Below are 17,495 nucleotides of genomic sequence, written 5' to 3' on the forward strand. Positions count from 1 at the left end.
AATTTCGCCGACAACTGAAATTACATAAAAAATTGGAAACATTCGATAGTTTTCAAATATAAGGACAATGAAACTACGTTGGCATATATAACGTTCGATATGATATATAAAGGCAATAAAATATAAAATGTCATTACACAAACTTTGTCATCCTGAATAGTACAGGGACACACAAATTACAGTAAACACAAATTAAAGTAAACAAACAATAAAACTACAATTAAACTAATAACTTCACATTCAAATCAACTTATGCTCCTCACTGTCATAGCATGGTCCTCATAGATATTGTATGTATTGAATTGTATACGATCTCCAACTTTAAATCCATTGATTCCCACAACCTCCGGCCAACCCCTCCAAATCGTAACGACGAACGGGTTCCTCTGATAGCGCAACGAACACTTATATTTTTCTCCATTTGCTCCAATCATGGTAACCTCATCCAACATTGTGTACCACAAGTATTCCCCCATTTCCCTCGGTAACGTCTGCATCAACAACATAAGTTATAATCATAATTTTGCAAATCGTAATTAAGTGAAACAAAAAATTATAATAACTGGACTGATTACCAACCAATTCTGGATCAATTTCAGCATCCTCTGTAATGGTCATTGTGAATGAAACAGCTTTTCGGAGAGATCGTGATTTGCTGTGCCAAGTAGGGAATTGATCCGGAGTTATTCGGTTAAATGATGGAATGATCTGGAATTGATTTGTTCCCAAGTATTTGAAAAAAATCTGATGATGAGAATCGAATTCGTAGTAGGTTCTTAAAGTCATCCAACCATTGGTGATTTTGGGTACATCATCATAGTTGCTGAACTCAACCTCAAAGATCACACATTTGGAATTGTAGTTGAAGTCATACAGGCGCCAAACATTCCCCAGTTCATTTTTGTATTCTCTATAGAACTCTCGTTCGACCTCGGCCTCGACCTACATAATTGATAGACAATAGAAACTGATTTAAATCTGGTAGTAATTATCGTCTAACAAAACAAATCAATATAAGACCAACATAATTTTGCAGTAATGATTTTTGCTTAACAGATAACAACATTTTGGTAAATTTTGCAGTCCTAGAGACACTTTACGATTGGTTCATCAATTTTCCAGTCGTATAGACAACAATACAGGGTAAAATGTTCATGCGATTGTCTAAAACGGAAAAAAAAATAAAAACTCTGTTTCGAACTCTCCCTCAACTTTTAAAATTGCTCTGTTTTTAGTCTATTGTGTGAGACACAAAAAGCTCTGTTTTTTACTCATGAAAACATAACATAATGTCAAAAAAACATAAAATCAATGGATGAAGGGATAAGGAAAAAATACCTCTCCTTTCACGTGAACCGTCATAAAATAACTTAGTGCTGGTCTCTGCATAACTTCAACAACATTTTCGGCCATTTTTTTCACAGATTTTTTGTAAGATCGATGAGAAACGGAGGGGATGAACTGAAAAACAGAAATGGCCTTTGTTGGTAAGGTTGGTGGTTCGGCAGATGAAAAGAGAAGGTTTTTGGCTAAGTGAGTTTCGATTACCAATGTGTGTAATAATGACATTGGTTTGTAAAATTAATTGGCGTGTTGTTTCATCGAAAAGAAGAGGAACCGGTTAGTTTGTACTCCATTAACGAGTAACAGTGTCTCTGAAACGTTGAATTGGTTAGATATAACAAACATTTACCCCTGGACTTGCTAAATATTAATTATCGTTGGATCCAAATAGTCTGTGATCTAAGGGTTATGATTAAACTGTTGACTTTGTGATTAAATGAGTGACTATGTGACTTGGCCACTAATAATCGTCTGATTAAATGGTTGTGTCTATGATTATTAGGTCATGCAAAAAACGTACAAAATGGTGTGTACTGGACGGTTTGTATTTACCCGGTGGAAATGAATTAAATATCTAAGTGTCGGTGTGGGTTTCGGACGAGGACACCGACACGTGTCTGAGACGGACACGCGTAATGTAAGGTGTGTCGGTGCTTCCTAATTCATAACTCAAATAACATCAAAAAAAACTTAATAATTAAAAAAAAATTATTAAATTTCGAATTCTGACCTTAATTTAGTTTTAAAATATCTGCATTACTTCGTTTTTTTTTTAAATAAGATACTAACCTATGGCCTTATGTTGGGCTATTGGTCGTATGTGATTATACACCGAGCTATATTTGTATGAGTTCATAAGTGTCGGTGTGGGTTTCGGACGAGGACACCGACACGTGTCTGACACGGACACGTGTTGATGTAAGGTGTGTCGGTGCTTCCTAATTCATAACTCAAATAACATCAAAAAAGAAAACTTAATAATTAAAAATAAATTACAATTTTTCAATTGTCATTATAATCACAAACTACCAAAATACATGCAACATCGTCGGCAAACATCAAGTTTTCTAAAACGATACCCGGCAAACATCAAGTTTCACAAAATATAATCAAAATACTAATAGTTACAAACTTTGAAATCAACTTAAATATCAATTTAAGCTCCTCACATAAAAGGTATGGTCATCATATATGTTAGATGTGTTGAATAGTAGGCGGTCTCCAACTTTAAATCCGTTAATGGCAACAACTTCCCTCCATCCCCTAATGATCGATACCACGAACGGATCCATTTGATACTGTAGCTCACACTTATGCTTTTCTCTGATTGTTCCAATAATATAGATCTCATCCAACATCGTGTCACTCAAGTACTCCCCCAAATCGTCTGGCAATATCTGCAACAGATAAAAGAAATTTGATAAGCATCAATTTGTCTCAAATTCGGATAATCAATTTAAACATTATCAAAAACAATTGGATTGAGATACCAACCAAATATGGAACAATTTCAGGATCATCCTTCATAGTAATTTCGAAGGTAACAGCTTTCCGGAGAGCTCGTGATTGGGTATGCCAAGTAGGGAATTTATCAGGTGTAATTGGGTCCTCTTTGGGAATGATCTGGAACTGATTGTTCCCCAAAAATTTGAAGAGAATTGGATGATGACCTTGAAAATTGTAATGTTCTCGTATAGTCATCCAACCGTCCGTAATTCTAAGGACATCATCATCATCGTTGAACTCTACGCAGAGTTGAAGACCTTTGGAATCAAACAGAAACCAAAATTCTCCCAACTCAGACTTACAGTTTTCATAAAAACTGCGTTCAACCTCGCCCTCGACCTAGAGAATAAATCGAAACAAATCATAGTTACCTTCATAGTCATTTACAAACCGAAACAAATCATAATTTATAGTACCTTAAAACAATAACCCAACACTAAATCAAACGAAAACAAATAAAATTAACATCACACATAACATGCTCTGTTTTTTGGCCAAAGATTTGTGACATGCTCTGTTTTTTTAATTTTTTTTAATCTAACTTGTCAAAATCATTGTAAGATCTAGACCCAGTTTCAAAACGAAATAAATCAACATATAACATGCTCTGTTTTCTAATCTATGGTTTGAACATCATGCAATTTTTAAAAAAATCATATTTATACTGGGTTTAACTTAAATATGATCCAAACGAAGAAATCAACGAAACATAGTACCAAACTTACCTCTCCTGCAACATGAACAGTCAAAAAATAATCCCTTGCTGGCTTTCGAAGAACATCGGCAAGAGTTTCCACCATTTTTTTCCCTTGATTATCGTCGCAGTGGGTTTGGTAAGAACGCCGGAAGTTGAAGGGAGAAGGAAAAAAGAAGAAAAAAATGGCGTGTGAGAAAGTGGAGAAATGAAGGGACTGGTAGTGTCTTGGTAAGAGGAAGAACAGATTTTTGGGTAATTATCTTTCTCGGGAGAAGAAAGATAATGGTTTGTAATGATGATTTTGGTTAGCAAAATTAATTGTGGTAAGGCGCCATGAAACGATTGGTACTGGAAAGTGGGAAGTAACACTGTATCAAATTACTCGTTTGAATCGTTTAATTGGTTTGGGTCTACAAACATTTACAGTGTTATGCAACACATGTTTTGGATCGTAGGATCAACATTTAATGTCATCTAATGGTTGACATTAAATAGTTTACTTTCTGACTTCCTAAAATAGTGACCGTCCGATTAAAACGAATAGACATGGAACCTTGGATGATGTAAACGCGTTAGCAGTTGTTGCATTGGATACATCACTCGTTTAATTTAAAATTGAAATTTAATACAAGAATTTTTTTAAATTTAAAATAATTAGTCGTTTGAAATTTAAAGTCAAAGAACCTAAAAAATTGAACTACTCCGATTTCGAAGTCATCCACGTGTATTTGCTCCGGTGAGTAAATATCTAAGTCATTAGCATTAGGGTCAAATGTTAAGTCAAAGAACCTAAAAAATTGAAAAAAATTGAACTACTCCGATTTCGAAGTCATCCCCGTGTATTTACTCCGGTGAGTAAATATCTAAGTCATTAGCATTAGGGTCAAATGTTAAGTCAAAGAACCTAAAAAATTGAACTACTCCGATTTCGAAGTCATCCACGTGTATTTACTCCGGTGAGTAAATATCTAAGTCATTAGCATTAGGGTCAAATGTTAAGTCAAAGAACCTAAAAAATTGAACTACTCCGATTTCGAAGTCATCCACGTGTATTTACTCCGGTGAGTAAATATCTAAGTCATTAGCATTAGGGTCAAATGTTAAGTCAAAGAACCTAAAAAATTGAACTACTCCGATTTCGAAGTCATCCCCGTGTATTTACTCCGGTGAGTAAATATCTAAGTCATTAGCATTAGGGTCAAATGTTAAGTCAAAGAACCTAACAAATTGAACTACTCCGATTTCGAAGTCATCCACGTGTATTTACTCCGGTGAGTAAATATCTAAGTCATTAGCATTAGGGTCAAATGTTAAGTCAAAGAACCTAAAAAATTGAACTACTCCGATTTCGAAGTCATCCCCGTGTATTTACTCCGGTGAGTAAATATCTAAGTCATTAGCATTAGGGTCAAATGTTAAGTCAAAGAACCTAAAAAATTGAACTACTCCGATTTCGAAGTCATCCCCGTGTATTTACTCCGGTGAGTAAATATCTAAGTCATTAGCATTAGGGTCAAATGTTAAGTCAAAGAACCTAACAAATTGAACTACTCCGATTTCGAAGTCATCCACGTGTATTTACTCCGGTGAGTAAATATCTAAGTCATTAGCATTAGGGTCAAATGTTAAGTCAAAGAACCTAAAAAATTGAACTACTCCGATTTCGAAGTCATCCACGTGTATTTACTCCGGTGAGTAAATATCTAAGTCATTAGCATTAGGGTCAAATGTTAAGTCAAAGAACCTAAAAAATTGAACTACTCCGATTTCGAAGTCATCCCCGTGTATTTACTCCGGTGAGTAAATATCTAAGTCATTAGCATTAGGGTCAAATGTTAAGTCAAAGAACCTAACAAATTGAACTACTCCGATTTCGAAGTCATCCACGTGTATTTACTCCGGTGAGTAAATATCTAAGTCATTAGCATTAGGGTCAAATGTTAAGTCAAAGAACCTAAAAAATTGAACTACTCCGATTTCGAAGTCATCCCCGTGTATTTGCTCCGGTGAGTAAATATCTAAGTCATTAGCATTAGGGTCAAATGTTAAGTCAAAGAACCTAACAAATTGAACTACTCCGATTTCGAAGTCATCCACGTGTATTTACTCCGGTGAGTAAATATCTAAGTCATTAGCATTAGGGTCAAATGTTAAGTCAAAGAACCTAAAAAATTGAACTACTCCGATTTCGAAGTCATCCACGTGTATTTGCTCCGGTGAGTAAATATCTAAGTCATTAGCATTAGGGTCAAATGTTAAGTCAAAGAACCTAAAAAATTGAACTACTCCGATTTCGAAGTCATCCCCGTGTATTTACTCCGGTGAGTAAATATCTAAGTCATTAGCATTAGGGTCAAATGTTAAGTCAAAGAACCTAACAAATTGAACTACTCCGATTTCGAAGTCATCCACGTGTATTTACTCCGGTGAGTAAATATCTAAGTCATTAGCATTAGGGTCAAATGTTAAGTCAAATAACCTAAAAAATTGAACTACTCCGATTTCGAAGTCATCCCCGTGTATTTACTCCGGTGAGTAAATATCTAAGTCATTAGCATTAGGGTCAAATGTTAAGTCAAAGAACCTAACAAATTGAACTACTCCGATTTCGAAGTCATCCACGTGTATTTACTCCGGTGAGTAAATATCTAAGTCATTAGCATTAGGGTCAAATGTTAAGTCAAAGAACCTAAAAAATTGAACTACTCCGATTTCGAAGTCATCCCCGTGTATTTACTCCGGTGAGTAAATATCTAAGTCATTAGCATTAGGGTCAAATGTTAAGTCAAAGAACCTAACAAATTGAACTACTCCGATTTCGAAGTCATCCACGTGTATTTACTCCGGTGAGTAAATATCTAAGTCATTAGCATTAGGGTCAAATGTTAAGTCAAAGAACCTAAAAAATTGAACTACTCCGATTTCGAAGTCATCCACGTGTATTTGCTCCGGTGAGTAAATATCTAAGTCATTAGCATTAGGGTCAAATGTTAAGTCAAAGAACCTAAATTCCCATGTTGAATTTTTTTTTAAATTTTTACTATTCACGTTAAAAATTTAAAAAATTAAGTACAAACAAACACACACCTGCGTGGAAACCAAAAAGTTTTCTTCCAAACAGGTACTATTACCACACCACATATGCGTGGAAACCAAAAAGGCTTCCTTTTGTTGGAATAGATATCATTCATCATTGCAACCTAAAAAAACTTTTTCATTCTCCAACAAAGGGAACCACTTCATCGTGTGAAACCCTTACCATTCTTGTTAAGCGTCCGAGGCGGAAAAACGGAGCAACCGGCGCAACGACAACGAATGGCGTCCTCGTCCAGACAAAGGTTTGTCCTTCTTACTTTTTGTCATCGTTTTTGTTATCGATTTACATCCTATTTGTGTTCTTTGTTGTCGTTGGTTTCATTGATACTGTTCGTATCTACTAAGTTCATTAAGTTCATTCATGAGTAAATTCCTAAGTAGGAGAATTGCTTCGTTATTGTTTATAAAGACTTAGTTACATGATAAAGTGATTTGAGAGTAAATGCATTCAACAAGATCTGCATGTTGATAAAGTGATTTGATAGTAGATTTTTTTTTTTTTTTTTTAAACGATGTTTATTTACCTTCAATTACCAAGATCTGAAACGTTGATGCTATGTTATACTTCCAATGTGTTGTCTTATTTGTAAACGATGTTATCATTATCAGACGTTGTTGGTGATTATTGGTTATGTTCTGTGTTCATGCACTGGTACTATATGATGATGTTGTTTATTTATGTTGATTTAGGAATGTAAGTATGAACCCAGTCAAACCAGAGCCTGTTGACGTAATATGGTTAAGTTCAGATGACGAAGGTGATAATGTTTATCAGAGGTCTCAGAGGTTTGAGAGGAGGGTTGCTAATAGGGATGCTAATAGGGTTGCTAATAGTGTTGCTAACAATGTTGCTCAAAGGACTGCTAACAATGTTGCTAACAATGCTGGTAAGAGGAGGGTGGATAACAATGTTGCTCAAAGAGTGATTAAGGACAGGAATGAAATCTGTGAATGGATAACACAAGTTACACCAGCTATGCAGAATTTGAAGAGGAAACAAACACTGGTATTAGTTCACATTTGGTGCATTCTCAATTATGTATCACTTGTTATTTACTTTGTCTTACTGACTAATAATGTTGATTATCTTATATTTGGTACAGCACATTCCTGCGTGGGTTGTGAAGCGTGCTCTAAAAGACAAGTGCGACATTTACTTGCGATCTGCAGAGACGAAACGTACATATGACTGTGCTATTTTGGATCCGGGACGCTCGTCGCAGAGATACATTGGAGATGGTTGGTATGACTTTGTTGAAGTGCACAGGCCTAAAGTTGGTGACGTCCTCCACTTTTCTCTGAAACCACCTTATAACTTAATGGTTGTTTCATTGATGCGCCAGAAGCCTCGCACCCGCTGAATTGATGCCCAGATGGATCAATGTTTGATATCCTCGTCCAAACTGTTTGCTACTGTTTAATTAGCTCTTGTTAAGTACTTATGTTTGTTTTAAGTAGTTGTTGAACTTTTTAATTGTAAAAATGCTACTTTTATCAGTAGCCAGACATCAGTTGACGATCACATACGTGTTCGTCGACATATGCAATTTCAATTCTATTTTAAAAAGTTTCGTTTTATTATTATCGTTTAAGTTACGATACATATGGCGTGATTCGTTATTATTTGGCGTAAGTCGTTATTATTTAGCTTGCTTACCCTTTGTGTGGTTGAGGCATTTGTTCCACTAGTTTTCAAAGAGTTAAACATTTGATTTAATGAAACACTAAATAAACTGGAATTTCATTCAGTTTTGGAAGTTTAAGAGCTATAATTACTTGATACCCATAATGAATGAATTCCATCGAAAAACTTTATGTCCAGATAAAGCTTGTTAAATAGGTTTGCTTTTTTCAAATTTACTCATGTTTAGAAGTTGAAACACGCAATAATTACTCCACAGCAGCCCTATAAGCACTCCATAAATCCTATAATCCAGCTAACCAATCCTATAATCACGCTAACCAATCCTATGTCTTATCCCTATAATTACTAGTTTTTCAGTTTTGGAAGTTGAAACACACAATAATCAATTCACAACCATATAATCACTCTAACCAATCCTATTCCTATCAGTTTTGGAAGTTGAAACACACAATAATCAATTCACAACCCTATAATCACTCTAACTAATCCTATTCCTTATCACTTATCACGGTTGGAACAAAACAGAAAAAAGAGAAAAAACAACAATCCATCAATATTTTTCTGAGATTAGAATCGTTATTAAAAAAAAAAATTACATTAATTAGGTAAACATTTTAACATAAAAAAAGAAAATAATCCAAGAACAAATCAACAAATTCCTAAACATCTTTGCTGTCGATCTCTCGTTTTGTAGTTTCATCTTCATCTTCTCTCCCTTATTGAATTGAATTTCTTTAACAATTGAAACCACATCTTTGAACAACTCTGAGCATGTGCAACCACGACTGGGTTGAGTTTGTGATTCACGAACATTTGGACTAGCAGTTGGACGCACATAGGGAGGGTGGCCTTCAATTTCATCATCCCATATGAAAAGATTACAACTTCGAGCTCCCTGCAAATTATATTTCAATCATCAAAATGTTATACTCACCAAATTAAATCATGATCGAAATAGATCTACCAAGTATAAAACGATCTGTTAGCAAACCTACCCCATGAGTTCGACATTTCCAATATCTACGCTTAGGATTTTCGCCTGAATTGGATATGTACAACCTCATTGGATTTTTGCAACCACATTCTGGGATTTCGACTGCCATTGAATTTGCAACAGATGAAGAAGACATTGTTGGGACAAATTGCGAAATTAGGGATTTTTGGGAAACAATAAATCTGTATTTCGAATTGGATGGAGAGAAGAGATGAGTATTGGGAAACTAGGGTTTTCGAAACATTAATGAATGAGAGGTCTTTATAGCCGTATTTGAAACTATGTCTGGGTGCAGAGCATGCGTCAAATAAACATAATTATATCAACACAAATGAAAACTTTACAAAAGAATTAATGACAGCCTAGTGGTAGTGTTTACCGTTCAATTCATGTAGATCTCGAGTTCGAAACTGGTTGGTGCCATTTTTGTTATTTTTTTTCTTTACAAAATAACATTAAATAACCGAATGTTGCAAACATGACTCAAACCTGCGTTATACTGGTATAAAAGCCAATTTTATAAGTTTTCTAAACATGTAACTCATATTAAAGCATAAATAACAGTCATGAATCACTATTGTACCAATTTCTCCAAGTAAATCAAAACAAACATGAAATCCCAAACAATTTATCCACAAACATAATTAAACCAGAATTGTACATCAACATTATCAAAATGCATTCAATTATACTACTACTAAAATACTCAATCATTAGTAGCAGCCTTTTCAACTTGTTGTAGCAGACTGTAGCACGAACGTGAAGATTGCCCGACACTCTGTTGTAGCATACCGTAGCACGAACTTGCAGTTTGCCCAACACTCATTCCATACATTGGGTATACGGGTTGCAAATGCATTGGTTGAAACATATGAGGTACCATCGGCATAACAGGTTGAACTCCACACATTGCATTTAAATGTCTGCTTGTGCCTGTAACATCCATCTGTGCTTGGAAATGCATTTGATTGTAACATCCATTTGTGTCTGCTTGTGTTGTCACTGTGGCCTTAGCGCCACGGTGTATCGGTGGACGTGAACCCTTCTTTTGCACACTTCTGTCAACATTGCAGGTTGCTTTTCTTTTCTTTTTCTGATTATAAAAAAATAATGACAAAATAATTATTATTAAATTTCACATAATAACACAAAATATTTAATAAAACATATTATACCTCATCCATTTGGCTTATAGCATCAGATATCGACACCGACTGCAAATCAACTATTGGTTCTGTCGCTTTTTGTGTACCCTGCAAGTTTAAACATATCAACTATAATGTTTAATAACAAATCAAACAGTAACTATAACTAAGTAATCACGAGTTATTGAAATAACCTCGGAACATGTCCTCGCATTATGAGTTGTAGCGTTGCATTTTCCACATCGCCTGACAGATTTTGGTTCTTTCTTTTTTTTCTTTGGAGCACCTTTACTCTTAACCGCCACCGGATCACCGACTGCTGGATTTTGTGTCCCAATAATAGGATCATCATTAATGCAGTACTTTTTTTGTAATTTCATAATGTCATCCAAAATTTGGCCATACACACCATTCTTTTTTGCAGCTTCTTTGCAAAAACTTGTAAAGGCCGAACAATATGCACCAAAACGAGCTTCCTCAACTACGTTCGAATCAACATCACCATTACATTCCATGTTGTTCAAATACTCAATTTTGGCATCCTTGGTCCATCGCGACAATACCAAGGGCCTAGGAATATGATCAACATGTTCATCCTTCATGACATAAAATATATGAGAACATGGAACACCGCGAGAATCAAACAACTTACACGAACATTGCAATGTGGTACCATCAAATACAACTTTCCTTTCATATGTATCGTTACAAAATTTTGTTAATGTATAAATCTTTGTATCCCCGTGATCACTTTTATGCTTAACTATCAATGCACCAGCCTTCAGAATTTGCTCTTTAACTTCTTTGAAAATCTCCGCAGTATAAGTATTGGCGGCATTACTCTCAATCACACGCAGTTGAGTTGTCAACACAGGTACCGTAAACTTTGACTTAAAATCAGCTTCCAATTCATTATTTCTGTAATCTCTCAAAACCTGATCAAAATTATGCATGAATTCAAAAATGCAGCCTTTCGTCCTGACATAAGTCTTTATTATTGCATTAACAGCTTCACATTGAGACGTAGTCCTTATACGTCCAAAAAACTGATCACGTAGATATCCAGTTGCCCATAGTGACCTATTCTCATAAGTTTTGACAACCCATGGATGTTGTTCCACTTCAGTTTCTTTAATTAGCTCTGACCAATACTCTTCAAATTCATCCTTTGTGAAATTTGAGTACATGGCTTTTTGAAAACCGTCCAAAAATTCTGGATTGTCTTTCACATTCTCAACTGCATTCTTATTCAAATGCCAAGCACATAACCTGTGGGTGGCATCGGGAAAAATCTGTTTTATGGCCTCCCTCATTGCCCCATCTCCATCTGTTACCACTGCTTTTGGTTGTTTACCTTCCATGCACTCTAAAAAACAATTCAACACCCACTTGTACGTCTCCGTCGTTTCATCTGCTACCAATGCAGCACCAAAAATTACTGTCTGAGAATGGTGGTTACACCCTGAAAATACAACCAATGGATAGTTGTATTTATTCTTCCGGTAAGTCGTGTCAAAGGCAAGCACATCACCAAAACAAAAGTAGTCTGATCTGCTACTGCCATCAGCCCAAAATAGAGACCTCATTCGTCCATTACTATTGTCGACGGCATACTCAGCATATAGCATGGGATCAGTAGACGACTTTACATTAAGATAATTTAAAGAAGCGACAACATCACCATCTTTAATACACTCACGCATTTTTTTATCAAAATAATTGTACAAATCTTTCTTTGTAAATCCAACACTAGCATATCCACCCTTCTGGGCAATCATGTACCCCATTATATGACAAGTTCTAATTCCACGTGTTTGAAGACCATCAATCTGAGCCTTATCTGCTTCAGATATTTTACGATAAACAGGGTGCAGGTGAACAAACCTAGCTGGGGTTAATTCATGGTTATGACACTCTACGAAAGCAGTAACTACATATCTATCCTTTTGTTTTCTGTATTGCACACGAAACCTAGCTTCACAATTTGTACGGCTCAAACGTCTATGTTCTACTTTCCTATCTAACCTGGTTAAATGTTTCTTCTCTCTTAAACCATGTCTGTTGCAAACAAACTGCTTCATTTGTGTTACTTTATTACCATCTAACTCTTTTATCCTACTAGAAGCTTTCCTAATAGCAAAACCCTTACATTTACCATACCGGTAATAAAATTCATAAGCTTCACTAACAGTAGCAAATTCCATGGCTCGAATCTCATCAGAAGTAATTGAATCAAAATTTACCTCACTATGAACTGCAGCTCCAATATTATCAGATGCATCTTCGCCAGTCTCTGAACTTTCAGTCTCTGACCTTTCATCCCCACTGGATCCTGAATAACTGTCATCCTCGTCGGCATTCGATTCTAAATCATACGTATCAGTACCTTTAGTGGAATGAAGGTCTCTGGACTCAACGTCAACAGATTCGTCGGTGTGTTCCATATCTATATCATGAATTAACACAATATGTCAAACAACATAAATATTCATCGAAGTATTCCACATCTATATCCCTAATTCCCAAATTTTATTATTTTTTGAATTGTAAACCCTAATTCCCAAATTACCTGAATGTCGCACTTGTCGCCCTCGATTGTATATTTATGGTCGGAGATTCAATGCGATAACATCAATGGCTAGCTCGTATGCAGTGTTGTTAAGAATAGAAAAGTTCAGTTGATTCAACAATGGCGGACGAAGGTTGGGTGGTGAGGTGAGATATTACGATGTTGATGAACAGAAGAATGAAGAAGATGAATATTTTCTTTATAATTTGCGTTTTGATAATTTGATTTTTACAACATCATTATAATTAATAAAACAATATTAATGTTGATGTAATTTACATAAATGTTGAGATAATTTATGTAACAATTTTAATGGTAGGGACTTATTTGCAATTTTAATAGATGTGGAGATGCATGGTAAGTGACATGCATTGTATTATCCTATGTGGCAGTTGAATAAGTCCACTTACTTTTCTATTGGCCACAGTGGCGATCTCACCAAAGAGGTCATTTTACTGGCCTCACCATAGAAGCACCCATTTTCTTATCCTATAATAACACTATGTCGGTGTAATAATCTTGAGTTTAGTAACTTAGTTAACTCCTCCAAAATGGAATTTGGGTCCAGTCCAAAGTTGCACTTAAGCACTAGTACATCATTTTGTTTGACTAATCATACACTTATGACTCATTAGAAGCAACCATAAACTTCACTAATTATTTATTAGTAATAAATACAATATCATATAGTATTTTCCAAACATAGAATCCAGTTGTTGTAATTAAACTACAACTACAACAGTAGTTCCCACTCACTCACTCACAGTCAAGACAGCAAAACACACTCACTGCTATTGATGGCACCACCACCAGGTCCCACCATGCCAGCTGCCATTGCCTCCTTCTTCTCCACCTTCTCTTCTTCTTCTCTCATCCATTCACACGCTTCTCTCTCTCTATACTCAACTCTGTTACTGTTACTCTCTCTATAACTATAACTCTGTCATAGCGCAATGCACGATCATTCCACCGACACAATGAACGACCAACTTTCAAACCAAACATCAATCTTCGGTCTCCGTTTATGGGTTGTCTTAGGTGTCTCCGTCGGTGTCGTCATCGTCCTCCTCCTCTTCCTCATCTCCGTTTGGCTAGCATTCAAACGTAACAACAACAACAACAATAACAACCACAATTCAAAAACCATAAAACCTTCCATCCCAGATGACTCTAAAGAAATTCAAGAAATTAGACTTGACCTTGTTCCACCTCAACCCGACCCGTTTCTTGAACCCGACCCATTATCATCATCCGAACAACAACATCATCAACTACACCCAGAAGAAGAAAGTACTCCGTTAAGTTATAAAAGAATTCAGTTTGAGATAGGTAAAAATCATAGGATATCTTATCCTGAACAACGTGGTTCTGTTATAAGGTCTTCTAATTCTCGTGAACATAGTGGAGAATCTCGACCGTTGGATCAAGTTTCTACGGTCATTCCTCAAGTTTCTCATCTCGGTTGGGGTCATTGGTATACTCTTAGAGAATTGGAAGATGCTACTAATGCATTTGCTCCTGAAAATGTTATTGGTGAAGGTGGTTATGGAATTGTTTATCATGGTATTTTGAAGGATAATACTAATATTGCAATTAAGAATTTGCTTAATAATAGGTTCTTTTCTTACATTTTTTTCTCTTTTTTCATTGATATTTTATTTACATTTTAAGTTGTTTAATTAACTAACATTAATGATTTGTTTTGTAATTTAATCAGAGGACAAGCTGAAAGAGAATTCAAGGTTGAAGTCGAAGCTATCGGAAGAGTTCGACATAAGAATTTAGTAAGGTTGCTTGGTTATTGTGCTGAAGGAGCTCATAGGTTAGTACTAATTCTTCTATTTAATTAATTTAATGTTTCTATCATTATGCTACATAGGTCATAATTAATTATAAGTATAAACTACTGATTATGTTTTTCACTTCTAACAGAATGCTAGTGTATGAGTTTGTTGACAATGGAAACTTGGAGCAATGGTTACATGGTGATGTTGGGCCTATTAGTCCACTAACATGGGAAATTCGAATGAACATTATTCTCGGAACGGCTAAAGGGTAAAACACTAAACAACAACAGCATTTAATTTATTTTTTGTCATTATGTATTGAATTCGTAAGTTTATTGGAAAAAAATGATTTTGCTGATATTATTTTTCAACAGTTTGACTTATCTTCATGAGGGGCTAGAACCAAAAGTTGTTCATCGCGATATTAAATCAAGCAACATTTTACTTAATAAGCAATGGAATTCAAAGGTTTCTGATTTTGGCCTTGCAAAACTTCTTAGCCCTGAGAGCAGCTATATTACAACCCGAGTCATGGGTACATTCGGGTTCGTACACTCTCTTCTGTCTAGCTTTTGTACTATTCCCTCGTAGCAGGGTTATATATATAAAGTATGAGCTGTGAATAATTTGTGCATATTTTTATTTTGGTAGATATGTAGCTCCTGAATATGCAAGTACTGGAATGTTGAACGAACGAAGTGATGTATATAGTTTTGGAATTCTTATTATGGAAGTGATTACAGGCAGAAATCCAGTTGAATATAGTCGACCTGCAGAAGAGGTTTTGTTTGTTTTGGTTTATTTATTTCACTATTGTGAACTTTTCTGTTATTGATTGTTTATTACTCTTGAATTTGAAAACTTCAAATTTTCAGGTGAATTTAGTTGAGTGGCTCAAGAAGATGGTTGGTAACAGAAATCCAGAGGGAGTGTTGGATCCAAAGCTTCCCGAGAAACCAACTTCGAGGGCACTAAAACGAGCTCTTCTTGTAGCCTTACGCTGCACCGACCCTAATGCACAAAAGCGGCCTAAAATGGGGCATGTAATACACATGCTTGAAGCTGAAGATTCACCTTACAAAGAGGTACCTATCATTTCTGCTTCAATTAATTCAACCTCAGTATGAAAATAGTTAATGCATAAGGAAAGCATAGCATGTGGCTTGTTCCTTTTATCAACTGATATGTTAATCTTAGATGTGACAGTTATGACAGTTACAAAGGTAGCATATCATTAATTTTCAACGAATACTAGATAACAAGCTATCCATTGCCCTCTAAATAAAATTTTACCAATTTATCAAATTTGCGTAGACGATAAATGTAGTTTAGTTTCTAATTTTCTGTCTCAGTTTAAGTTACTAGTGTGAATCACAGTTTGTGTGAATTCTTGTTATGAATGCGAATATTTGTTTCTGCTAATAGCAAATAGTAACTTATTTTCCATGTTTGGTTCTTTAGATTATCTACAAGCCTCGTGTTTGATCATGAACCAAAACTAAAAAATTCAAGTTTTCTCCTCCGCACACCAACCGACCGGTCCCTCTATCAAAGTTTAATAAATGAAACCACACTTAAAACAAAGGACCACCTGCCACATGACAAAGAAATACTAGTATTATTTTGCATCCCTGATTTTTTCATGCTCCCACTGACAAAGGTTTTGATTTTAACTTATTGATATAGGAGCGCAGAATTAGAAGGGATGCAGGCGTAGCAAATTCACCTACCGCCAGAATAGAGGATAGATCAAAAGAGGAGGCGGAGGCCGCTGTATCTATTGATGATGGTATGCTTGAAAACGAGAAGAGTAGTGATGAGACAAGATCAAATCATGAAATAGAGAAGCAATAAATTTGTGTAGCTGTCTCTTTAATGACGACAAAAAAAGTTGTGTTACTCGTCCTCCCTTTACAACCTGTCATTGCAAAATGCAAACACAATTTTCATCCATTGGGGCCTTAACGTACTTTTTGCTTTAGATCGTTGGGACCTTACTATACCACGACGTATACTGGCATAACCCTGCATTGAGATTTCTTCACTTTATATGTACCGTGCCTCATTTTTAAGGGTTTGATTGTATTATAGCTAGAGCTTGTCATGTAAATTATAGCCATATGTTTCAAATTTTCAATTCATTCAATAAATGACTGTTTTGATCTCCTTGGATTCTTGAACATTGTATTGTATCATTAAAACATACAAAAGCTAGTGACATACATTTTATATTTTCTTCTTCTTGGTTGACCATTACTACTATGATGCATTGTATACAAGTGAGACACACAACAACACTTTCATGTTAAATAGTTGGCATTTGATGACAAACTATCTTCCCTTCAATACAGTGGTACATTGCTCCATGTGTCAGTAAGTGGGGAGTTTATGTTGTGATTTAGAAAGACCATGACAGCATTTATCTTTTTTGAGACAAAGAGGAGAACCTTACAGCTGTGTAATGAGAGTTCCATAAATGAATTAAATTTTTATGAGGCATCTCATATGTGGCCACTATAATTCAACTTTTGTCCTATGAGAAAATATAAAGCCCCACAATTGATGCATCATGCATACCTCATTTCACAAATCTTCACTAGATCTCACCTGCATAACCTGAAAACAGATTTTTGGCATGGCTTGCTCCAGCTCAAATTTATTTGGAAGTTCACTCAATACTTGTCGGCAATAAATTGAACCATGCAACCAATA

General features: G+C 35.5%; 2 protein-coding genes across 2 annotated transcripts; one reads left to right on the forward strand and one right to left on the reverse strand.

Annotated features, from left to right (window-relative positions):
- Positions 1–9,851: 9,851 nt before the first annotated feature.
- On the reverse strand, positions 9,852–13,475 carry LOC123905861 (protein FAR1-RELATED SEQUENCE 5-like). The gene is made up of 4 exons (XM_045955629.1): positions 12,997–13,475; positions 10,622–12,873; positions 10,458–10,535; positions 9,852–10,375 (listed from the first exon to the last, which is right to left on the reverse strand). Exons 2-4 carry the CDS (start codon positions 12,869–12,871, stop codon positions 9,989–9,991), a joined length of 2,715 nt encoding a protein of 904 aa, XP_045811585.1. The 5' UTR covers positions 12,872–12,873; positions 12,997–13,475; the 3' UTR covers positions 9,852–9,988.
- A 45-nt stretch (positions 13,476–13,520) lies between these two features.
- LOC123905862 (probable serine/threonine-protein kinase At1g01540) lies at positions 13,521–16,955 on the forward strand. The gene is made up of 7 exons (XM_045955630.1): positions 13,521–14,611; positions 14,714–14,818; positions 14,929–15,051; positions 15,158–15,328; positions 15,435–15,564; positions 15,659–15,868; positions 16,470–16,955. Exons 1-7 carry the CDS (start codon positions 13,950–13,952, stop codon positions 16,635–16,637), a joined length of 1,569 nt encoding a protein of 522 aa, XP_045811586.1. The 5' UTR covers positions 13,521–13,949; the 3' UTR covers positions 16,638–16,955.
- The last annotated feature ends 540 nt before the right edge of the window (positions 16,956–17,495 follow it).

Source organism: Trifolium pratense, linkage group LG2 (genome assembly GCF_020283565.1).
Source record: "Trifolium pratense cultivar HEN17-A07 linkage group LG2, ARS_RC_1.1, whole genome shotgun sequence".
NCBI classification, from domain to species: domain Eukaryota; kingdom Viridiplantae; phylum Streptophyta; class Magnoliopsida; order Fabales; family Fabaceae; genus Trifolium; species Trifolium pratense.

What these genes read in the sequence shown, in the direction of transcription:
- LOC123905861 (XM_045955629.1), bottom strand. Translation starts at nt 12,871, where the DNA reads ATGGAACACACCGACGAATCTGTTGACGTTGAGTCCAGAGACCTTCAT. An exon ending in ATGCGAGGACATGTTCCGAG is followed by an intron (nt 10,536 to 10,621) that starts GTTATTTCAATA and finishes TTAAACTTGCAG; the next exon opens with GGTACACAAAAAGCGACAGA. An exon ending in CTATAAGCCAAATGGATGAG is followed by an intron (nt 10,376 to 10,457) that starts GTATAATATGTT and finishes TTTTATAATCAG; the next exon opens with AAAAAGAAAAGAAAAGCAAC.
- LOC123905862 (XM_045955630.1), top strand. Translation starts at nt 13,950, where the DNA reads ATGCACGATCATTCCACCGACACAATGAACGACCAACTTTCAAACCAA. An exon ending in CGAGTCATGGGTACATTCGG is followed by an intron (nt 15,329 to 15,434) that starts GTTCGTACACTC and finishes TTATTTTGGTAG; the next exon opens with ATATGTAGCTCCTGAATATG. An exon ending in ATAGTCGACCTGCAGAAGAG is followed by an intron (nt 15,565 to 15,658) that starts GTTTTGTTTGTT and finishes TCAAATTTTCAG; the next exon opens with GTGAATTTAGTTGAGTGGCT.